At 42.1% G+C, this 25,143-nt stretch overlaps 2 protein-coding genes across 6 annotated transcripts in view; both read left to right on the top strand.

Moving 5' to 3' along the window:
- LOC108096262 overlaps nucleotides 1–25,143 on the top strand; it is a 63,177-nt gene that overhangs the window by 13,916 nt on the left and 24,118 nt on the right. For all 5 annotated transcript variants that reach the window (XM_017197721.2, XM_017197719.2, XM_017197723.2 and 2 more), the window contains 11 exons: nucleotides 622–1,193; nucleotides 1,585–1,858; nucleotides 3,302–3,521; nucleotides 4,722–4,857; nucleotides 6,292–6,576; nucleotides 12,184–12,714; nucleotides 12,829–13,025; nucleotides 16,741–17,073; nucleotides 17,181–17,713; nucleotides 20,552–20,766; nucleotides 21,003–21,402. In XM_017197721.2, coding sequence (XP_017053210.1) covers nucleotides 635–1,193; nucleotides 1,585–1,858; nucleotides 3,302–3,521; nucleotides 4,722–4,857; nucleotides 6,292–6,576; nucleotides 12,184–12,714; nucleotides 12,829–13,025; nucleotides 16,741–17,073; nucleotides 17,181–17,713; nucleotides 20,552–20,766; nucleotides 21,003–21,402 — 3,683 coding nt within the window. In that variant the 5' untranslated portion in view covers nucleotides 622–634. The remainder of the gene's footprint in view (nucleotides 1–621; nucleotides 1,194–1,584; nucleotides 1,859–3,301; nucleotides 3,522–4,721; nucleotides 4,858–6,291; nucleotides 6,577–12,183; nucleotides 12,715–12,828; nucleotides 13,026–16,740; nucleotides 17,074–17,180; nucleotides 17,714–20,551; nucleotides 20,767–21,002; nucleotides 21,403–25,143) is intronic.
- LOC108096266 lies at nucleotides 9,493–11,151 on the top strand. Its single transcript, XM_017197726.2, has 2 exons — nucleotides 9,493–10,173; nucleotides 10,369–11,151. Exons 1-2 carry the CDS (start codon nucleotides 9,628–9,630, stop codon nucleotides 10,978–10,980), a joined length of 1,158 nt encoding a protein of 385 aa, XP_017053215.1. The 5' UTR covers nucleotides 9,493–9,627; the 3' UTR covers nucleotides 10,981–11,151.

Genomic DNA, 25,143 nt, shown 5'->3' with positions numbered 1-25,143 from the left:
TGAAAGCAGAAAACTTGCTTCGTTTTCCTCTCCGCTAAATGGCATCAAGAAATGCAGCATCGTCGCCCCAGAGGAACAGAGACATTGACTGATGATGATGAGCACGATGATGTAAATGGGATTTTAGTGCCGCACATGACAATAGTAAACTTCTTCAGCAGCCGGAATCATAAGCTGTAATGTCTCTGTTCAGATCTGTTCTCTGCTCTTGTGACATGCAAGTAAATTGCCTTGCTGAATTTATTGTGCAATTACCACGAGATCTAATGAACAAAGTAAAGGATGAGGCGGCAAAAAGTGGCGGAGGACTATGAAGACACTTAGTTCCTGCAGAAAAAAAGAAAGAGCTTACTTTGTAGACCAAATATAAAAGTATGATTATTTTAGGTTTTTTAAAGGAGATATAATAAAAAGCCTGGATTTATATATTTACACCTTCAGAGCTAATAGCTTTCAAATTTCAACTTGAGCTCGAAGTGGTACATTTAAAAACGCTTGTATTTAAATTTCGAAATAAGCTACATTCAAAATTCGAATTTGAATGTAATGTCTCTGCATACAAATAAAAATTAAATATAATATAATATTTTTTTAACCCAATAACTAAATCTTTTGTTACAGTTTCCGAAGAGAAATGGGGCGACGTCAGCCTTCCATCCTCGAGATGGCCTTGCCCCACAGCCTGGTACTGCTGCACCTAATTTGCTCAGTTTCCACTCTCAGCCTGCCCAACATGACGGCAACGGATGTGGCGGCTGCCGTCGGAGGGATTTCGCCGATCCTTGTTGCAGGAAATCCCAGCAGTCTAGGGAACAGCAACGTAAGCCTGAGCGGAGGCGGCGGATTGGCCGGCGGCAATCCCGGCGGACAATCAGCACCGGACTTGGGGGGCGGTAGCTCGGCGGGCGGTTCGCCAGCGGGCGGGAGTAGCGGTGCCGGCGGCGGTGGCAGCAACAGCGGCATTAGTGGCAGCGGGAACAACTCCGCGATGATCCAGGGACAAAAGAACAGCCAGTACGAGAAGTGTGCCGGTCCGGGTGATCCTGGTCCCTGCAAGCAGTACATTTACAAGTGGCGCTACGAACCGACCACCAACGAGTGCACCAACTTCATTTGGGGCGGCTGTGAAGGAAATCCCGCTAATCGTTTCGGCACCGAAGCTGAGTGCCTTTTCCACTGCATCGGCGGACCACGTAAGTAGTTAAAGTATTTATATTTTATTCAAAAGTAAACACATTTTAGTTCCAATATTTGCATGCCAAAAGTCTTATTGTCAAAAAGCCAGCCACAATAATTGGGTTAACCCATATTTAAATAGTAGCCGCCAGTTGTCAAACCAATCCACATATCAAGCGTTAAACAATTTATTATTTAATGGCACTGAAGCAGTATAATAAAATATATTAATTTATATGCGAAATAAACATTAAAACTTTTTGAAAACCGCAAAAGCTAGTGAAAACATTGATACAAATTGATATGTTAATCAATGCATTAGCAACTCGGGAGTTTTATTTTCATTGATTAATTTGCATACTTCCGACGAGCCAAAAATAATACCAATTAACGTAAATTCTCTTGCAGATACCCTGCCACCTTTCCTGCAGTCCACGACCCGTGAGCCGAGCACCACGGAAAGCTCCATGCTGCTCGGTTTGCCGTACACCCAGAGTCCGGCCCAGTCGCCGGACGGAATGGGCGGGGCGGAGGGCGGGGACGGAACCACGCCCGTGCCCATCGAGCAGCGCGGCCCCGAGTTGACTTTCGCGGAGACGGGCCAAGGCAAAACTTTCGTTTTCGCCAAGAACAACACGTTCATCCAAATGGACGGCGACATCATACAGACATTTCAATTAAGGTGAGTGGGCCGGGAGTGCTGCGGGGAATACTGACCACCTGCCAGGTGGCAGCTTCAGGTCCTTTTCCTGCCACTTCAACTCGTCGCGCTGCAACGCTCGCGTCATTTAGCGGATTGTTGGCCTTTTGGCTCAAAGTGCTTCATTCGCTTAACCCCATAAAGGTCATTGATAAGTTTGAGAAATAATAAAATAAGCAAGAATATAAAACCTACTTCCAACTTTATTATCTTTCAAAAGATCAATTATTACGAAGTATAATAAAACCATTACCAATGCTCAAGAAAATATCGTAAATCATTTTCCTGTAGCTTTAAAAACAAATTGTAAAATAATTTAATCTGACATTAAATTGACCGAAGCAAAAAATTAAATCTGACAACCAAGAAATTAAGTATGAAAAATGCTATAAAACACCATGACATCTGGGGTTAATAGTGAAAGCAATGTACAAGAGCAATTAGCCAAACTGACGTCGCCTCCCCAGTTTCAAAATTGATTTTCTCTCAACAATCACGTTTTTTAAAAGGACTGCAATCTTATCGGTAGCTTACACAAAACAATCAAAAGAGAAGCATAAAAGGCAGAAGCAAAAAAGCTTACCAAGAACCAGGTCAAAAGTTAATTTTCTGCTCAATTGCCAAAACCTTTCTGCCCATGTTGTGACATCTAAATGGTCCAAAACGACTTCTGGCCAAGATCTTCGGGGTTGTCAAATTTAAAATTCAATTTGGCCAGAAACATTTGACATTTGCATATTAAATTAAGATAAAAAATATTATTTAAATGCGGAGGAGAGCGCACATGTTGGACAAACATGTAGACAGTGGGGCAAATAAAATTAAACATAACTTTGCCAAATGGAACTTCTACTTGCCATCGTTGTTGCCTCTGGTCAGTGGCCTCAACGTACTTGGCCAAGTTGGCAATTTGTGCTGTAGTTTTAATTGTAACTCATGTGGCTGCCGACAGCAGGAGCAGCACAAACAACAGCAACGACAACAGCAGTCAAGAGCAAAGAACAAATAAATTTAAAACTCTGTCGAGCAAATAGACCAGCACCCACACAAGTGCCAAGTGTGGCCAACTTGGCTATTTTATGGCCAAAACTATTTATCTTTAATTATGACAACAAAAATTGTTGAGTCTGAATAAGTCATAATAAAATATGTATGCCAAACCAATGATTTAATTAAAAAAGGCAAACGATGTTCAGTACTTAAGAAGTTTAACAAAATAATTATACTAAATATATTTACTTTAATTTAAATTTTAGGCAGTCAATAAATGTTTTTTTTAGCTGTTTATTTTTGGTGTTTACTAATTAGGGATATAACGCGTAGAATTAAGCCACATTAAATGCCATATTAAGCCACTTTTGGGAGCCCACACTTGCAACACTAATGCTAATTCACTGCCGGCTCTACGACCTTCTGTCTTTGCAGACTTTGCCGTGAGATTTCGTTTCAATTCCGCACCCGACTGCCGCACGGCCTGCTCGTCTATCACAACGTTAAGAATCCGGATCGCATTATTTTGGACCCCTATGCACTCTACGTGATTGTGGAGAAGGGCCAGCTGAAGGTGGTCCACGTCTTTGGCAAGCATTCAACGAGTGTCACTGTGGGCGAGAGCCTGAATCGAGATGAATGGCACAGTGTGATGGTGAGTGCGGACGATTCCCCGGAAAACGGGGTCAAGTCTGGCCGGAGCCCTCAAAAGAAAAGCCCGCTCGAATGCCGTAATGCGTAATCCTGCGGGTCCATCGGACTTCCGGTGGATTCAACTCATTGGGGGGCTCCCAGGGTAGTTGGTAGTCGGTTAACATCTGGCGTTTCGGCCAACATTAGCATGGCCGTGCGTTCGGCAAGCAATTAGCAAGATTGCAATGCGGAATGTGTGCTGCCTGTGTGTGCATGTGTGCAAAACGCTTTATCAAACTTTTATAACAAAGCGAGCAAGTTGATTTATGTGCGTTCAACTTTGTTAACTCACCTCGGACATTTGGTCCGGTGGTTGCATGTTGCTCCTGGGATGTTGCTGCTGCTGCTGCTGCTGCCGCTGCCGCTGCTGTTGCTGCTTCCACGCATGTACCTTACCGCAATCCCTCAAGCATCGTCAGCATCATCATCATCAATTACAGTGGCAGGAGCTACCGAAAAAGCAGTAGCAACAGACCAGTTTAGTTCATGTTTTCATATTTAAAACAAGCACACTAATCACACTTTCATACGAAATATTTGCTATATTTCGCACACGCAGAGAAAATATATTTATGTGAATTCTGCATTATTTTTCATTAACTGTTCTTGGTAACCCTTGATGATTTAAAATAAAACATATCAATCTAAAGGATTTGTCTATTAAAAACGTTTTTTGAAGTAATTATTAACCTGATTGGAATCAAACTATAAGTCATGATACCCTATTTTAATCATTTTCATTTTCCTTCAGTGCATTATAACACACAGATGCAGGCACATGCAGACACTCATAAATAACACGAAAATTCCTAATGAATTTCAGCTGATCCCAGCAATGAGTTTCTGCGCACAGCAGTTGCAATTCATTTTCGTAGATTTTTAGCCATGCTGCAGCAGCAGCAGCAGCAGCAACTGCAACACAAGCGGTAGCAACAACAATTTATCGCTTGCCGCCTGCAAAAACTAGCAACTTCAACTCGGGGCCAAAACGCATAAATTCATAAATTTTTATCATTTGTCTGTGTGCGAGGGCCACGCCTCCCTCTATCTCCCATCTTCCATCGCCCATCTCCCATCCGAAATCCCCACGCCCCAATAGCTAGCTGGTTTATTGGTTTTGCACTCCTAACCGATCCGATCCCTTGCTGTCTGTTTGGCACAGGTGCGCATCGATGTCCATGGCGCAAGATTAATTGCACGCGTCGACAATAGTCAGGAGGAGGTCTATCTGAAGGGACTGAATCACGAGTACAACTACGGCGTCTCCACGAATCTGCCATCGGTGGTCCTGGTCGGAGGTGAGTGCCCAAATCAATTGTGTATGCCTTCCCCATCCATCGAAAGTCCCACCTCCCATCTCCCACCTTCTCCCAGCCCAAGCTCCACACAATCAATCATATTAAAGGCAGCGCCAGAATATATGCAACGATTTTCGTACGCGAAATTCACACATAAACCAGCGCATCAGCGTGGAACATAGAAAGTTTAGTATGCATATATGTATGTACATATATATATACGGGATAGAATAGCATATAAAAGCACTGGCGAAAATTCGGAATATGTGCAACTGAAAATTTTAAATCGAATTTGCAGTTTCGCGGTGGCGACGCACACACTCACACAATACACAGAAAGTAATCAAAAACATTGGAAAATCATGTGGTGAAAGGAAAGTTTGATATATTTATTTATAAATCAGGCTTCACTTAGATAACCAACCAATGTGTCAGAACTGGGAATAACATATATACTATACTACCAATACTATACGACCAAAAACAAACATAACACAGATTAAAAACTTTTTGTTTTGGTGCATAAGCTCAAAAAGTCGAGTGAACGACCGAAAACTGAACTTGCTCATTTCCCATTGAATCGGAGCATTGTAAGTGTTCGTATGTATGACTTTGAAAGCTGCTTTGGTGCGTTATTTGAAAATTTAATTATTTCACGTTGCGAACACCAGAGGCCATGGCAAAAAAAAAGGGTTTTGTGAGTAGGCAGACAGAATGGGCCATTGATTGCACTCTGATGATGTTGGTCTAGTTTTTCCGAGCCAGCTCCCGCCGAGCTGGGTCTATAGAAAATTTAGAGCGTGGAAAAATAATTTTGTTGTGGTTGCGTTTCAAAGAAAACCCAGGAGACTAGCCGAAAGTGAAACGTGAAAATGAAATGGAAAGCATGCAATCAATAAACTTTAAAAGCATTTTATGGAACAATTGCACCAAATATTTGTTATGATGAAGTCAATAAATAAATATGGCATTTTGCACATGGTGTTTCCATTAAGCAAAATGGCCAAATAAAAGGCAAACATTTATTTTATTTTAAAGGTAGCTTCTATCGAAATTTTGAATATGTTTTGAATATGTAACTTTAGTTCCTTCATGACAATGAATAATTGCGGAACATCTACCGCCTCCTCTGATTGTATTTATTTAGTCCGCTCTTTGCTGATCCGAAAACTGAGTGGAGACAACTTTTTTAATTAAGCAATATTTAAATCTCTAGCAACAGCAGCAGCCAAAAATCCCATCAAAACTTTCAACTGTAAACAACGAAATTATGTTATGGCTGTCCGACATGGTCACTCCGCCCACCAAAGCCCACACAGATATAGCCAAAATCCATTCCCAAATATTCAGCATGTTAATTAATCTGTGGTTTCCCAGCCAAGACCAAACAACTGACCAATCCCCACAATCTCCCCCCGTTCTGCAATTTCGCAGGCCTTTCCTCCGAGGAGAAGCTGCACGGCGTGAAATACATTACGGAGTCCTTTGTGGGCTGCATCCGCAATGTGGTGCTCAGCTCCGGCAAGGCCGCCTCCGACCTCCTGCCCATCGCCCCCCTGGTGGCCACCAAGCACGAGAACGTCAACGAAGGCTGCTCCGACATGTGCGAGTCCCGGCACAACCTCTGCTTCGTGGGATCGCGCTGCATCAACCACTACGGCGGCATATCCTGCGACTGCTTTGGCACCCACTACGAGGGCGAGCACTGCGACATATACAGTGAGTACTTAACCGCAAAAAAAATATAAGAATAAATAAGATATTTTAGCATTTGAAACGATAAGTTATAACAACCAATTACAAGCGAATAAATTAATACTAACAAAATGTCATGAGTACAAGAATAACAAAAAATGTATTAAGATCCTCTGTCTCTTCTTAAAATTAAACTCAAATTTAATTTCGTATTTTATGTTTCCAATTACTTAATGTTGTAAGCAATAGCAAAGTATTTTTTTTTGTTAAGTGAAATATATAAGGTCTAAAGAACTTCGCATACAATACAACAATTTACACATAAGCTTTAAGCAGCATTATTAATTTCTATAAAAATTTCAAATTCTAACCCCCTAATTTTTCCAAGTGTCACTCACATCCATCTAACTCGGTCTAAATCCCAATATATCTGTGTATCTGGACATGGCCCTAGGGGCGCCATTTTGTTTTAATTATAAACTATGTTTGTTTGCTAGCGGTTAGCCACTGCCACCGCCCGCCCCCTTCGGTCGCTACAGTTTTAAACACGCTAATGACCTGACCATAAATTATGCAAAATAGTGTTTGACTTTTTGACTGCCGGCCAGCTCGGGCCACACCAGGCAGAATGTGCGCAAAATTAGTTTGTTAAGCTCAATATATATACACCCCGTAGACCGACGCTCCGATCCTTCCGTTTACCCCGCCGCTTCAGCAACATCCGACATTTAGTTAATGACATAAAGCCAATTCCAGGCCGCCATAATCTCAATTAAGTCACGCGAGGCCATTATGTAGGCAAGCCTATTAAAAATTGAGCAGCTCGTTTATGTTTTTTGACATTGCACAATTTTCAGGGGTCTTTCGAGGCACTAACTTTGCATTACGGCATGTAAATGGTTAGTTAGGAGCAGCCAAGAGAATTCTGATACCCTAACTGGGAATGGTTAAAGATTTTTTAAATACGATATGAATACAAAATTCAACGGGTAAATATACTAGTATAATTTAAATACAATATTTGGACTTATAACTTTAGTTTCACTTTATAAATATCCCGTAGAAATTTAATCAAGTTACCTTACAAAGCAAACCTCTAGTTAGGGCATCTCAAAATGCATTCTTCTGAGTTAGCCCCCTCGAATTTCAAATGTTTGCTAAAAATTTGCATGCAAATGATGACCAACACACGCCAGCCATGGAAAAAGGAAAATCCAAAATAAAATCCACACTTCGCGGGTGGCAGTGGAATTAAGTGGAGTCAAGGGGAAAGTGAGGTGGAGTATTGATGCAATGGACAGCTGCAAATTGCACAATGAACAAAAAAAAAAACGCTAACGGTTCGCCAGCAGCCGTGACAGCGTTGGCCATTTTGGAAAATGCCGCGTGTCCTCTATCTCCACCGTCCCCTCCCCTCCCCTCCTCCTCTTCACTCTATCTGTCTAAATGGCGTCTGTCAAGGACATCGAGCGACCGCCGTGACGTGCGAGTTTGTCAAGCATTTACAGCGCCTGCTGCTGCCGCTGCTGCAACTGATCACAATTACGTAACGAGCGCCGGCAAGTGCAAGCAAATTACACAGATGTACCTCATCCACCACTCACCGCCCACCTCCCACCGCCCACCGCTCGCCGCCCGCTGGTTTGCCGGTTGCATGTTGAACTGCTCCTGGAACGGAAACAGTGTCAGGCCATTAAAACCTCGCACATTCCAAATGGTGAAGCTATACTACAGAGTGACAAATTTCGGCTTACTTCACCGTTAAACTTAAAAAAAGTATGTTGCAAACAGATCTTAATTTAATAATCATTATGGGGATTTATCTTAGAAAGTTTGGCCAAGTGGGGATTTTCAGGAAATTGCCTACAAACCTAGAATTTAATTTGACTTGTTAGTGTTAAAGTTTTTAAAGTACAGTAGAATTTTTAATCTGTAACTTTCTTTAATGAACCCTATTTTTTTAACACCTCTTTGCTCAGTGTATGAAAATGGTGAAAGCTCGTACAGGGTACGAGGGACACGAGACATAATCAAACGCAGACCCTTTTGTAATGCAATAACTAAAATGACAACTGCCAGTACAAGGACGAGCCTGTTCATGTGCAGTTCACCCCGAAATCCCTCCACAACCGCCCCCTTCACACTCGCTCTGATTTCACAATTTTCCATGCTAAAAGTGTCAACGAAATGCGTTCAGTTGGGGAAATCATTAGCCCCAAAAAGCCGGGCATCAACATATCTGAAAGAGACTACAAGATTTTTCAGCTTCTTCCGGCATGAGTGAATTGAAATGCCAGCAAATAGGACGAATCGGGGGAAGGCCAGAAAGAGAATGTCCTGTGATGTCCGATATGATGACTTCGGGCAGAGTTCATCTCTGCACTTTGGACGACAGTTGTCAGCCGAAGTGGAATTCATAATGCAGCAGGAAAGGAATGCATTTTTCCGATTCCAATTCGAGGGAAAACAGCAAAGACTGCACTTTTTGAGTGAATTTTTGTTAAACACTCTACCACACTGCTCACTAATATAAATGACAGTTTAGTAGTTTAACATACTTGATTGTTATTTGTTATCTTTGGTTTATTTAACCTACTAAAACTGCATGTGTTAATTTTGTGGCCAGTTTTCCATTTACGCTGTAACACAACAAAATAGAAAACACCAGATTGTGGTCTGCTTTGCCGAAATGATAATGTCACACCTTCAATTAGAGCCATGGCTTTAATAAAAAGTGTATTTATAAATTTAACCATAAAATATCTATGAATGGAATTTATACAAATTCGTGGATGGGTTGGAACGTGATGGGTAAATTACTTTTTTATCAAATCAGTTTGGTAATGAATCCAAAAATAAATACTTGGGTTTTTTTTTATAAAAATATGTCAACTATTCTATAAGTAAATTGAGCCAACTAAGGAGGCATTTGGTTTTAAAGTCACATTTATTACATACAAGAACTTTACTATCTGCAATTAAGTTTGTTTACCTTAGACACAACTCCACAAATTTTTGAAGTTAGGCTTTAGCGAAAATCATTAGCACTGTGTACAGTAATCCAGTTTTAGTAGAATGAGTCAACGTGGAGCTAACTTCGCAGAGATTTATGTAAATGCTCCAACGAGTAGACTCACCCAATTGCGGGCACAAAAGGTGGCCAACGAACTGATGACGAAGAACAGAGAGGTGCGCGACAAGTTGCTGAATAAGAGGGTTCCCTCCTATGCGGAATTCAGGCGGATAATGCGATCGGCAGGCAGGGAAGCGGATAATAACCTGGTTACCTATAAGAGCATGATGGAGATCCGACAGGCACAAATCGATCGTAGGCGCCTCAAGAATATCAAATCGTCTGGGGACTCCATTGGGAATCAGCTGCGCATCTTTAATCGTAGCCAGCTATCAACCGAATTCAACCGGAAGCAGAATATATTTCGCAAAAACCTCGAGCTCCTGGGACGGATCAACCAGACCTGTCGGTTGAAGGGCGGCGTTAATAGCTTCAATCGCTATTTTCCTTCCCTTCAGCCGAATCGGGTAAAGATCCGTGAACTGGCAGAGCGTTTGAATCAGGAGAACAGGCAGCTAGGTTGTCGCCTCTCGAAGGTCAAGTCCAAGGTGGGTTAATGTTTTAATTTTGGGTAAAATGGATACCTATGGTTACACAATTGTTACAACAAATTTTTTCATGCGAGGTTAAGGGTTGGTTAACATTAAATTGAGTACTTCGTTATTTACAAACGATAATCATCTTATAAATGACAGTAGATATAATTCTATGAGATTTCCCTAAGCTAACCATTTACCCCAAAGGTGGACAATCACAATCCTTGGGTGGTTCCTGTCAAGACCATGGAGCAAAAAGCCTCTGATGAAACGGTGGCTGAGTTTATACCCTATATGCCATCGCCGCGACTTGGAAAACGAAGTGCACATGTTCTCCTCCGCCCAACAATATATTTCGACTTGGCCGTGCGGGAAAATAACCAGTTCCTGGGCAGGTTACTCCTTCAACTTTACACGGAACTGAGTCCCGAAGTGGTTTTGGAATTTGTGCGCATGGCCACTCATAACGACATCAAATGCCATCAGTTCGTGCGAATATTCTCAGATCTTTGGATGGAGGGGGAACTGGTGCCCGGTGGCAATGATCCATTGCGGGATCACCACAGCGTTAAGTACTCCTTTCTGGATCCCAGCAAGTTGACGGGGGTGATCTCGTATCCATGGGACTATCGCCGCCACTTTCCCCAAGGTCTCCTGAGCTACACCATCAGCTTCAAGCCCTCGGTGGCGCCGTGGAATCGGGTCATCTTTGGACGGGTGTGCGGTGGCCTCAGGGTCCTCCAGAACTGCCAGGCATTCGGAACCAAGAACGGCAAGTCCAAGAAGACCGTGATTGTCACACGCTGCGGCCTGCTCTAATGGGACCCCATACATCGCCCGCCTCATTATGCACCTGCATTAACATAAACCCAACGAAGGACTCGCAACTCGGGTTAGCGCAACAAAATTGTAGCACACCTCTGTGGTCCAATGCAGCAGAATGTTTTTTCTCCAACAAAATGCAAATAAAATTATGAAGTACGCCGGGTATCTGCGTGGGGCTCTAGACACTGGGAAAAAGCTAGAGAAATTATGCTTGGCAACTAAAATTAATTAAATGTATGTTCAAAGCAGTAACATAAACTGTCTGAGCATTGAAAAAAGTTATAAAAATTGTTGCATCCTTTTTTATAAACTTGTTAAAGAAGCTGTAACTTTAGATATTTACTGTATGTTGCTTATAGATATTCGCTCAGTGTAAAGTACTCGGGGTATGTGTGGGTGGCGATGCGTTATCGAGTGGGACCACGTGTGCACTGTCAGATAAGCGGGCAAAACGCGGTTGCTGTCATGCCACCACCCAAACCACCCATCAGTACGAACCACTGAAAACTGCACCACCAGCGGCCACAAAAAAATAGCATGAAAATAGCGCGTTACACGATTTGCACATTTGGTTCACGGACAGGACAAGAGGCCAGAATCAGGATCAGAAAAGAATGGGACAGGACGAACATCAGGCGAATGCCTAAAGGCCGCCATAGAGCAAACAGTATACATAATCTATTTTTGCGGCCCACCAAAGCTTTTTCAGTGAATTTTATTTTTTTGTTCTGTGCAGGAGGCAGATAATGCACAAGTGGCAAGGGAGTTAAAAAAAAGGAAAACTATGGTTGAAGTTTCAAGAACTCTGACGGATAATACGTATGCTAAAATATACAAATATGCTAAATAAGTGAACTAATTTTTTTCAACATCATCTGGGTTAACAGGTGTTTGACACAAAAGTTTTTTGTGCATATTGTTACAAATATCCGGATTACAATTTTCGATTTTATTCATTGCTGATTTACAAATTAAGTTGTATTTTTTAGTCGGTTTAAGCAGTGAATTTACTGGCAATAAAAGTGTGAATTGAATATGTATATATATATTTTTTTATGTAACATTTTTAAGCGTAATAATTGGATTTAAGTATTCAAGGAAAAAAAATTCTTTGCTTGTTGAATTGTGGTAAACCAATACTTTTTGAGAAAGAGTGTCATTCAGCGATTAATGTATTCTATATGATTTTTTTTTCAGCGGCCACTATAATTACTCTGCGGGGAGCCAGCTATGTGTCCTACAGGATTTACGACTGGAAGGATCGAGTGCATTCCTCCACCAGAAGGATAAGTCTGATGTTCCGCACGAACTTTGACGATTCGGCTTTGTTCTACGCCAGCGGAGAGTCTCTGAAGCATCAGTATATAGCGGCTGCCATTAAAAACCAATCGATTCATGTGGAAATGGACTTTGGGGATAACGTAATGAGTACCGTGCTCACCGACGACCTGACCCGAGGATATTGGCACAATTTGACGATACTGCACGAACAGCGAACGGTTAGCATTATCCTGGATCAGCAGCAGAAGGTGCTGGAGCTGCCGGCCACGGCCAGTGGGAATCTGCTCTTCGATCCGGAGATCTACTTCGGAGGCGGTCCGGAGCTGCACAAGAAGAAGGGCCTGGCCTCCCACAACAATTTCGTGGGCAGCCTGAAGTACGTCTTCTACAACGACATATCCATCCTGTACGAACTGCAGCGGGGGAATCCCAAGGTGCACTATCACGGTGAGTGGAGTGCAATTTAATATCGAGTGCAGCGATTTGCTGGCGACATGTTTGGCATACCCTAACGAGCCTCTGACTCTCTCTCTCTCTCTGTGTCTTCCGTTTCTGGGTCAGGCGTACTGGAGGCGGAGTTCGTCGAGAACGAAGTGAATGTGATACCTATCACCTATCCCTTTGCGACATCACACATTTGGTGGCCCATAAATCACGCCGAAGAATTTAATATTAAATTCGATTTCCGCAGCAGTCGGCCGGGTGCCGTGCTGGCCTACAGTGACGTAACGACCAGTGCCGGAAATGGTTTCTGGGAGGTAAGTGCGGCCATCCAAGCATTCAGTCAAATGTGCACTGAAAGAAGGGGGTGTCTTAAGGAGGGTTAGTGATCTTAAGTAAATACTAAATAGGCTAAGCCTTGGAACTCTTCAGGATATCAAGAGAATGTCCTGCTTATATTTACGCTATATACTCGATAAAGTATTTTTTCAGTCCAAGAAGTAACAATCATTTTTCAAATCTCAAAACTTATTAAGTTTTTTGAATAATAATAACAATATTTATTTTCACCCAAGAATTTTCCTACAATTCCTCTAACATCATTACAAATGTCCTATTTTTTACCGTGCTTTTGGAACTCACACACTCACTCCTGCTCATTGTTTGAGCTTCTGAGCTGCACACACGCATTACACACAGCCACAAACACGCACACACACACACACGACGTGCTGCTTAAGACGACTTAGCAGCAGCAGAGACTTCGGCTGAGAAAATGAAATGCAAATCAAATGTGCACGTGGTTGTGCGGGTGTGCGTGTGGGTGTGTGTGTTACTGTGCAGGCTTGTGTATGATACTTGCATACCAGCACAAAATTCCCCCGAAAACGCACACACAGCCATTCGCATTCATACACAGGACTCGAAGGCATGCTCCATCCGTTCGCATATATGTAGTGTGCAGCACACATTGGGGGGCAAACGAAAGTGTACCCAAAAATACTGGCTGCCATTGGGAATGCGGAAAATGCAATTAAATTTAAGCGCTGCTGAGTGAAACTCGACTCCGGCTAATGCAATGAAAAGTCAAATGAGCTTAGTGTTTTGTAATTGTTTGGCATTATTCATCTCGTCGGTAGCTCAAAGCGATTGTGTGCTCTTGCAAGGACTTTATTTTCCTAAAATATTTATTTTTGTATTCTTTCCGAAAGCTTTCGTAGAGGAAATAACTTATATTAGCCTATTCTAAAGGATAGAGCCTGGCTTTTGTGAAAAAAATGATTCGTATTTTGTGGTATAACGAAAAGTAGTAATACAATTACCAAAAAGACTCACAGACTATCTTCTCTATTATTTCCGAAAACGACATCTTTGCCAAAAAATGCTAATAAATCGTACAAGAAAATACTAATAATATTAACCGAAATTGCCCAAAAATGTTTTCTTTTCTTTGTTCCATTCGGTGGCCTGCCATTTATTTCATATAACCATTTTTATAGATTTATGTCATGGCTGCTGCAAAACAATTGAAGGCAAGTTAAATGTTTCCATGAAAAACCAATTTATAACCGGACAAACAGAGAGATACTGGGCACAACAGATTGAGGCTCGGCATAAAAGTGCGTTGTAATCGATCACAAAAACAATTCCACAGTTTAATGCCAGTCGGGTGACAATGTTTCCCAAAAACCAGACCTATTTTCAACCCCACCCACACGTAAAACCTCCAGTGATTTGATGTTTATATGGTTGTCAGTAGCATTTATCTGTATTTAAACAAACAAACCTTGTCTTGGCCTGTCCAAGAACGTTTATTTGGTTACTTGACATTTGGGCAATGTACGTAGGACGTACTAAAAGGAATATTCATGTGTGCCGGCCGTATTTATTTGCATTTTATTGTTGATTTTGTTCCTTTTGATTGCAAGTCGCACTCACCCCAAAAACAAGCCCGAAATGTCACTGCAGAGACTCTGACTTATTGGCATTGCAATAAAATTGCCGTTGTAATGCCAATGAATATTTATGCCGCAAGCCATTCAATTTTGCATCGACTCTACGACTCTACGGCTTATTTGCCATTTGCCGCTTGACGATTTATGCGCACCCAAATTAATACTAAATTGATTGTGTCAGGTTTTATAATATGACTCTGTTTGTGTTTTTTATTTGGGAAATAATTCAAATGCAGACAGTTGAGGTTGAAATAATAGCTTTAGGAGCTCTACGCGTCCATTATATAAATGTTAATGGCAATCTTTGACTTGTATTAAATTATAATAATATTCGAGCAAATATCAGCATTTAGTTGCAGTATTTATATTCAATTTTGTGTTTAATTTTGAGAACAAAGCCATAAGTAGAGCTATTACATTGACCGCCGCTTTAATTTCACGCGATATCCTATCTGCATTTGCGCAGCTTCAAAAAGGCATCAGTTACGAGCTTTTATTTATTTACTATTTACCCGGCGTAGGCCACAAAATTGCCACCTGCGTGTTGCGTATGGAGCTCAACAAACTAATAAATTGCCAACAGAATTTTCGCCCCCCGTCACTCAATAGGACCCCCCAAAAACCCAAAAAAAAAAGGAAAGCCTCCATAGAAGAGCACAAACATGTGTATGCAACACGGAATGTCATGTCAGATGCTGCACAGAGGGTTTGGATTCGGGGTGTGACATAAAAACTATGCGCCCGCATAAATCGCAAATCACAAATCGAAAATCGAATTTATTGACAGCGCGCAAATGGGCGAAATAGGCAAACAACACAACAAAACTCGCGGTGGCAGCGCAGGAATAAAAATCATTTGAAATATTGTCACAGTTGGCGACGAATGTCCGGGTGGGTGGAAAAGTGTTTGCCTTTAAACATAACGCTCTGACAAAAATCTAATGAAATATGCAATAAAATCTGAGTGTTTGCCATTTCGCATAAGCGACGCAAAAGCGCAATTCACAATGAGCATAGATAAATATGGAACACACACATAAACACACACACACTCGCCAGCTTGTTGGTACATTTATTTATACGGACGTGTACAAATTGCAACTGTGCTGAGCTGTGTGTTGCAGCACCAGCAAGTTCATGAAATTTCAATAAATATTTTGTTTTTGATTCCCTAGAATAATGTACTGCCGAGAGCGAATGGGCAAAAAATATGTATAGCTATCAAATTAGTAGGATTATGGTATAAAAGTTTGCAGATAAATAAATAGTTGATGGCAAGGCTATACATCAGATTTGTTTGTCTGTAATTGTCTGGATTGTTTTTTCATTTATTAGCAATAAAATAACTGATGAGTAGAAAAATAATCTTAAAAAGGGTTATACCATATGGAACTAGTTCCTTAAATCAGCATCATAGCTGGAAATGACAATTTCAGATGCATATGACACCAAGAATATAGCAATTTGGTTACAGAGGTTCAAATGGATGATAAAGAGTCGTGGATAAATACCACTCGATCCCCCTTCAAAATCCCCACGCTTTCTGCACATTAATGGGCAGCAATTTCAACAACAGTTCCCTCCGGACCCCATCGAAACTGGCCGATTGATTCGGCAATTGCCAAACTGAACGTGGCCACGTGGCGTATGCGTAATATGATTTAAGCGAAGCTAATGCACAAAGGCATTTAAATTGAAATGTGTGCGTGGGCGCGGGGAATGGAGCGATGGGGGTATTTGAATGTGGTTGTGCAGTTCTGCATTTCGGGCATTTTCACAATTTTGATTTATTTCCACTTACAAACACACTGACGCAGTCGAATCTTCTAATGCTAACAGAGTTTTCTATTTTTCTCTCTCCACTCGCCATCGGCTTTTACATATGCGATGTCGATGACAAAAACTAATATTTGGCAACACGCTAATGCGCGGCTTCGGGTTTTGTTCGGCGCTACGTGCAACATCCGTCGGCGGCAACAATGGCTCCACTGCGATAAAAAAAAAAATAACCCCACCATGCAACTCCACCGGAAACGCGCGCCTAACGGAAATTGCAAAATGGCCGCCCATCCATTAGATACGTCTGACGTCGGACAAACTAAGTTTCGATCTGGTCCCCGATGTCAACAACAATGTAACGCACTCGACCACCATTAAAATCAATAGGGCCACCTCGTGGCACAGCGTGGAGTTGGATTACAAGCTGGGCGAGATTCGGTTCACGGTGGATTATCGACACACTCTCAGCCAAATGTACGGATTGACCTTTAACATCGGCGATAAGCTGATCATCGGCAGCAGCCTGAAGTCGGCGGCCATGGGCTTAGTGGGCTGTATCCGGGATATAGAGATCAACAATCATCTGATTGAGCCCCGCCATGTGGTCAAAACGGAACGAGTTGTGGGAGAGGTAAGACTGAATAACACATTTTTATTCAGCATAATCACCATCACGGCACCTCAAACTTAATATTTCTTTTAATAACCCTTTCAAACTATACTTTTTGTATTTTTCAGGTTGCCCTAGACAATTGCAACTACATAGATCCCTGCAAAAGACCCAACACCTGCGAGCATGGTGGCAAGTGCTTTGTGAAGGACGATCGTGTCACCTGTGACTGCAAACACACTGGTTACATTGGCAAAAATTGCCACTTTACCAAGTACCGAAAGACCTGTGAGGAGTTGGCCTTATTGGGCTTCACAAAGTCCGACGTTTACCTCATCGACATCGATGGCAATGGGGTCTTTCCGCCTGCCCATGTTAAGTGCGATTTCCAGAGTCTCGAGAACGCCACAAAAACAATTGTGGAACACAATCTGCCCAGTCAAGTGGATGTGAGATCTGCCAGGGAAAGCGACTTCAGCTTCAACATCAGATATCGGGAATTTTCGCCTCACATGCTGCAGGAACTCATCTCGCACTCGCTGTACTGCACTCAGTACATCAAGTACGACTGCTTTCGGGCCCAGTTGGAACTGCACTCGGCCACCTGGTTCACGTCCTCGGCCAAGAATCTCACCGTCGACTTCCTGGGCAATGTCAAGAGGTAAGCGATGGAATCACACCAGGTGCTGGGGGTGCTCTTGGGGTGTCTGTGATTTACGTGCTGAGCCACGTCACCGCAAACAGCACACAATTGGACAGAAGCAGGGTTTTAGGTACAGTGGACAAAATTGAGGAAAACTAGAAAACTTATTAAGCTAGCAAGTTTCGTTAAAAATATATTGCTAAAAGATCATTAATATACAAAATACTTATTTTAGGAAAAGAAACAATTTTTAAAATATTCAAAACTCTTATCCTAAAATCCTGTTTATATTCTGTAAATCCATTTTCCTAATTCCAACCCACAATTCGTAGCTTAGACTCTAGACATGCTGGTGGATAATTTGGTCCACCGCTGGCCACACAATTAATGTTGCAGTCTATTTGCCCAACTTGTTGTTGCACCCTGGATTATCACCGTGCCCCACCCATCCGCCCCCTGAAATTGTATGTGCGTTCTGCTCCAGTGGACTATACAGTACGTGGTAATCCAACAATATAAATCCCGAATTTCGAAGGGAGAGAAATTCCTCACGCTGGCGCTTCCATTGTAAACGAAACTTAAATTAATTGCTCGCACATGCATACTATAAATGCCGTGCTGGAAACTTCGCCTAATGCAAACTGACATATTTACCCATCACACACAGATGCTGATGCTGTGTTCTATTTTCCAGGGAAAACTGACTGCAACTTCACTTTCATAAAGCATCGATAGATGCTCCAGAGGCTCAGACCACGTCTACAATTGTCAGTTGTGTGTGGTTGTACTTTGGAGCCATCTGTCCTGTTTAATTTGTCATGGACATCGGACCACTGAACTGACCAAGATCTAGTGTTTGCTTAGCTCTTGAAATTTTCCTTCCTTTTTTTAGACCTAACCCAATGCTCGTCCCTTAAGCCAAAGTTATATTTGCCGCATTTGTTGCCATGCATTGGAGCATAAAATTTTATGGTGCCGAAAGCTCGAGCAGCATAACCGGCTGCCAAATGCCTTTCATCCGAGGTAAACTAATGGCGAAACCCTTAAAAAAGCCAAACGAACCGAATGACAAAACGGCATGTCGACCAGAATACGGCAAAATTGCAAAAGTGCAAAACAAAAGGCCTGAGTTTGGTATTTATGTCAGGCAAATATGTTTCCGCCTCAGCGCTAATAAGGTTTATGAGTGAGTCCCAGCATATCTCTTCTCGTTTTTTCCCCGGCCCATACAAATTTATGTGCCCAGCCACCATATTGTCGAACAACTCTTTCGTTACTCCAGATTTTTTATATTTTTTCCAAGGGTATATTCAGGAATATACTTAATGTAACCATGAAAAAGTGTATGCAGATTAAACAAGTTAAAAATAATACTCTGAACTTTTTAATTAATATTATTAAGAGTTCAGAGTTGAATTTGTATTGTTGTATAATTTTTTAAAGATCTCAAGTAAAGTTCTTTGAACTGTCATTCCCTTTAATGCTTGCTATTTTTTTTTTGGTTCCTAAAAAGTTAATACATTTTTATAGCGGGTATTCAACATTCGATTTATCAGATTTCTTATTCATAAGCTTCTTCATTTTTTGTTCGTTACAAGTTTGTCCGGGTAATTTTTCTTGCTATGGCAGACCTTTTTAAAATGAATGGCTTTGCGCACACAAATTTAGTCTTTACGCCTAATTTCTTTGCCAAACCTCATCCTCGTGACTCAAGTTCGCCATAGGTTGGGCCTGTATGGTTGGTTGTATGGCTGTATGGCTGTATGGAAACCCTTTTGACAATACATCATGCGCAGCAAAGTAGGCAACATCTGGCGGCAGCAATTTCCAGTCGCTTGTTGCTGCCGCTCGCTCTTTGTTTTGTTTTGTTTTGTTCGGACTGCGTCACTAATTTCCGCTTTCAGTAAATCAATTCGAAAGCCTTAACAGCTCCGACTTTGGTTTCGTTTTCATTTTTTTGCCACTTGTTTGTTTGCCTCCATGAATGAATGGCGTTCTGGTTGGCCACGGCCCGAAAAATGCAGAAAGCGAAACACACAGACTGGGTCAAGACAAAAAAAAATGGGTTAACTTCTAGCTCGGTTCCGGGCGTGTGCATGTGTTGGCCCAGACCATTTGGCCATCCATCATTGGCTCGTAGTTCGGTCTTTACTCATTCAAAATTTGACAGCCTCGTTTGTTTTTGTTTGTGTGCGAATGTTTTCCTGCTGCTGCGGCGGCTTCGCTGCGGATCTTGCAACACGGAGACGGAAACGGAAGCAGCACATGCAGTCCCAAACCGCAGAAAACACAAACATAAGCCGGAAAAAGAGAGGCATTCATAGAGAAGAAATTTTGGATCATAGGATACTCTATGGGGTTTCTAAAACATAGTTCTTTAGATCCATCAGATCTTATATTCCTTAATCTTATGTAAAACTCATTAGTAACAGATACCATTAATTCTATAATTGTGTATTTGTTTTATAATATAATTCATAAAGTTTTCTTTAGGAGCCTCGTTAAATGAGACTTTGTCCAATATTTACAACCCATAAAATAAAATCCCTGCCCTTAGTAATTGAAGTTGATTGTCCCTTAATTGCCCTGTCACTGATACAACCTCAAATTGGTTGATACCCAACGAATATTTCTGCATAAATGGCGCAGCGAAAAGCGAAAAAAGTGGGCGGCGGATGTGGCTCAGTCGGTCACTCAACGGGCTCGTCAAAATGCCGGCTCTGCGTCTCAAATGTATGCAAATGTATGCGAACTTTTTCTAATACCTTTCACCTTTTTTTCTGGACCCCACCCCGAAAAACCCCGACCGAAAACCCGGAACCCGAAAACGGAAAACCGAAACCAACTCTTCTGCAGAGGCGCCTGTCCGTGCTCCGTTAACAAGACGTGCGTGGACCCGAATCAATCATGCAACTGCGATGTGAAGGAGAACAAATGGAATTCGGATGAGGGATACTACCAGGATCCGCAGAGCTTGGGCATTACCAATATGTACTTCCTGCAGCAGAAGGATATGGACGACGAGGCCCAGGGCCGCATAACTCTGGGTCCTCTGGAATGCGTTGAAACAAGTGAGTAGATTATTGGACAAATAACCACAATTTTTAAAATAAGTATGTGTAAAAAACCTTTTCGAGTTTTCGCACTAATAGTTACAACCTTTACAACCTTTAGATACCTGTTTGGGTATTAATTTACCTCTTGCTTGTTATTTTTGTTTAGAAACTCTTAATTTTATGTCACTCTATAACTATTTACTGCATCACCCATTAGCTAGTTAATGACTCTGCTCTCGTTTCGCCCGCAGACACGCAGAAGTACGTGGTCACCTTCACCACATCGCAGTCGTACATCGAGGTGCCCGGGTGGCGCAAGGGCGACATCGCCTTCTCGTTTAGGACCACCGGCGAGAAGGCCATCCTGCTGTTCCAGCCGCCCATCCGGCCGCACTACCCATCCTTCATGGTGGCCCTGACCGGCGACGACCAGCTCACGTTCACCTTCACCCTGAGCACGGGCACCACCCGCGAACTGGTCATTAACTCGCACCGCCGGCTGAACGGCGGCGAGTGGCATAAAATATGGATCGACTACAACCAGTATCATGTGCGCTTCATGATAAACACCGATTACCAGATGCTCGATTTGCTGCCCGAGGAGGAGTTCGGTCCGTTCGAGGGCAGCATGTACATCGGTGGCGCCACGTTGTGAGTATTTTGCGGGCTTCGGGTTGCGATTAACACTGGGCTACCAAAATATTTTTAATTTTATCAAAAAGGGAAAGAAAATGGTTCGTTTTTTCATATATTTAAGCTTGGATCAGCAATGGCTGATTGGTACAAAATATGCATCTAAAAGCAAGTTATGTCGACATAGCTGTGAAAAACAAGCTAAAAATTTTTAAGGAAATTTTTGTTTTTAAGTTTAATCGATTTCTTCAGTCTTAAAAAAAATTGTATTTCAGAATTTACAAATTACGTATACGCAATACGTATATGTACCTTAAAGACAATTTAATGGTTTTAGATAACGAATGGTTTTAGGTTTTAAAAACAAAAACTAGATAGCATTGAAGCATCCTTTTAGCTGCTTTCCAGTGTAATCAGACATTTCTTTTTATGGCTGCCTGCATTGGTGGCAGCTGCAATGGCAATCGACGGGGAAAAAGCTCTATTTCTGCCACCGATTCTGCTCCCTCCTGCCGGCGAGTCCGCTGGCAGTTGCGGTTTGTGCAATTTATTGCGGCAATTACGTTTTAATTATAAACGCGCGACTAACTACCAAGCAGCACTAACAATGACAATCGCGTCCGTCGGAGTGCAGCCAAAGGAATCCGTCGATTTCTGCCCCGCGGGTGGTGCATGCCACGGCCCGCTGACCGACACAGTTCGATTGATAATTGGGACGCCCCTTATGAGTTAATTACGGATTGATGAAAGTCTTTTGCAACGCTTAATGGAACGACCGATAGCTTGGGGCGTTAAAATCGATTGTTTTCGTCAATTGTTTTATGCTTCAGTTTTAGTTGCAAATTTATCCTGTACTTTTAAAGGAAACTAAGTTCATTAGGTGTGATTTAAAAATCGAATTTCTATAAGCACAGGGCTTAATATGCACCCCTTAAATAAAAGACTCCTTTCACTAGAATTTCTTTTGAATTCAACGCCTTAGTCAAACGTGTAATTTGTATGCACAAACTGCTTTCCGCGTTCACTTTTGAATTGCTTCAGTGTTACTGGAAACCCAATCCTTCGGGGGTCTGAAAAGAATTGCCATAATTAAATTAACTTTTCGCTGGAAATTCATTCTAAAGTCATTATCAATAATCAAGCCACGGCGTCAAAAGGGGCGAGAGCTGCTTGTGGCTTTTTCTGCAGAATTTTTCTGCAGCGACCTTTTCCAGTTCATCCCCCTCGGAATTTAGCGCACTTAAAACGCGCTTATTCTTGATTGGCATAATTTATAAAGTTTTTTTTTCGCAGTTTCCATGGAGCAGCGACCGGATGCTCGTGCTCATGAGATAGATGGAGCGATGGAAAAAAGCTTTCGAGGGTTCCTTAAGTGTGCTCACATGTGCAGCGCTATTTTTTTTATTCTTAATTATTGAAAATGTATAAAAATCAAATTGGAATATATTCATATATGCATACATATTTGTACGGTAAGGGGGATGTGTGCTCATTGGCACTTAACCCCGAAATGTTCTGAACTGCCAGGACCACTCGTGAAATTTCGATGAGCGGTAAACACGCAGAGTAATTAACGGTAAAGTGCATCCCCCGGTTTCGATCCGCTTTCACCGAGCCAATTTATTCAATTTATTTATCACGGAAAAGAAAGCTCCGTAAAAACATACATGTAATATGGAAAATGCAATATTGATGCACTTTACCCTCGGCAGCGAAGGGAAATTCAGGCGAGTCGAGGCGAAGTGGAGTATAAGGTTGCACGTAAGCCAATAAGCGGCATCAGCGGCTGTGGCTGCGGCTCATAAATAAAAGAGTTAATCAACATATTGATAGAGACACGGCGAGACTTGGGCGAGACGAGCCCGAGAATCGAGGGCGTGGCGTGTTAACCCATTAAGAACTTGTGGGGAGCTTAACATTCATTCCGCGCCACTGCGCGCATTGTTCAATAGCTGTTCAATTGGGTTAACAAACAAAAAGCGCACAAAGTTTACTTTGGAAATAAAATTACTTTCATTGAGACGTTCGATCGTGGAAGGGGGTGAACTGGAAATGGTTTTTTGTGGCTAAAATAGCAAAATGAGCATCGTTGGCGTTTAAATAAATTTATTAGAAAAATATAACGTAAACTTATCTTCTAAAATTGAGATAGAATGTAATTTGGAAGGAAAAAGTATTATATTAATCAAATTAATTTTGTACTAATACTTTGTTTGCTTCATCTTATGGAAAGTTTATTTCCGACATATGGCAACTTATGTTTCCCATCTTTATTCTCATTCTATGCCCATAAATATGGTTATAATAGAGTTTCAAACGACTCTAAATTTATGAGGATAAAGTTAATCGGCACTTTTTTGCTGACCCAAGCCGAGTCTAAAGTCACTTTTTGGCGACCTAAGCTTATTCAAAGGCAAATGTGTCCCTTTTTTCGAAGTTTTTCGCCCCTAATCAATGGGAAAACTTTCCGAAATATGCTGCAAACAGTTTGAAAACTTCAACGCCATTCAGTTAATGGGTTAAGCAGTGCTTTTCACACAGCTTAAATTCCGCCAAGGATGCATGGAAATTTATGCAAAGGCGCGGGGAGGGCAGAAATTACAATGGCCGATGCTGCTAATGATTGTTGTAATCGGTTTTTGCATGTGGTCCGACCGCGTTCCACCATTCGATGTCATGTTGTTTAGGAAGCGACAGCAGCTGCCAATCGTCCTGCCGCTCGTCCTGCAGCCGCTTGTCCTGCTGCCGCTGCTCGGATGTCCGTCTCATCATTTGCATGGCCATCGATTACCACCGCACCGCACAGGGGGCACCACATGCCGATGGGAAAAACACGGGCGAGTGGCGTGCCAAATATGCGAATTATTTTCAGCGCTGCAGGAAGCCGGACGATGGCTCCAATGGCCGCGATGGCGGATCCCGGGATCGCCCAGATAGTGGATATATATAGTATATACGCATACATATAGTGGCCGGGCGGTAGAATGTGTTGCTGTGTGTCGCGGCGGCCATGAATGAATGAAAAGTGCTTAATTGCTTGTGACGGCGTTAAATAAATTCTTAATTGCTTCGCACTTTGCGCGTTTGCAACGTTAATAGGATTTCCGTCGCCTGCATGTCGCCAGGATATGCACATCGCCGGCTACGGCTCTCCAGCTCCTGCTCCTGCTCCTCCTTCTGCTCCTCCTCCTGGCCGAAAAACTCCTTTCCTTTGCGTTTTATTGCCGTTAATTTCCGCGGAATTTCGGTTCCTTTTTTTTTGCCTCTTTGCTCGTTTGCCTCTGCAGCCCTTGCGTACTCGCGTTTTGGCCAGCCGCCGTGCAAATCCTTTTAGCCAAGTGTCATCCAGGCCAGAGCAGCCGGCGGCACATCATTTGCAAGGCAAAGCGCTAAATTTCATTTTGCATACGCGTGTGGCACGCGTGTCCTCCCACGCGTCCTGGTTACAACGTTTAAACACGCAGAGAAAATATTTAATTATTAAGAATAAAATTTCATTTTAATTCAGCAATCAGTTTAAAATACAGGACACATAAAATTTTTTAATACACAAAATTTTCGAACTACCAACAGATACTTTTTGTGGACAGCTTTATATCTAATTTTGTATTGGTTAGATAAAATATCCCTGTTTTTCCAGTGCACTTGTATGCACCCACCCACCTTGTATGTAACTGTTGACAAAAAAAAATTAAAAATGCATTTGTGACATGCTAGCAAAAAGAAACGCAGCACACGTTGCAAAAACTAATGACTTAA

Source organism: Drosophila ficusphila, unplaced genomic scaffold (genome assembly GCF_018152265.1).
Source record: "Drosophila ficusphila isolate 14025-0441.05 unplaced genomic scaffold, ASM1815226v1 contig_106, whole genome shotgun sequence".
In the NCBI taxonomy this organism is placed as follows: domain Eukaryota; kingdom Metazoa; phylum Arthropoda; class Insecta; order Diptera; family Drosophilidae; genus Drosophila; species Drosophila ficusphila.
Note: the sequence above shows the minus strand (reverse complement) of the source record. Positions and strands in the feature narration are given on the sequence as shown.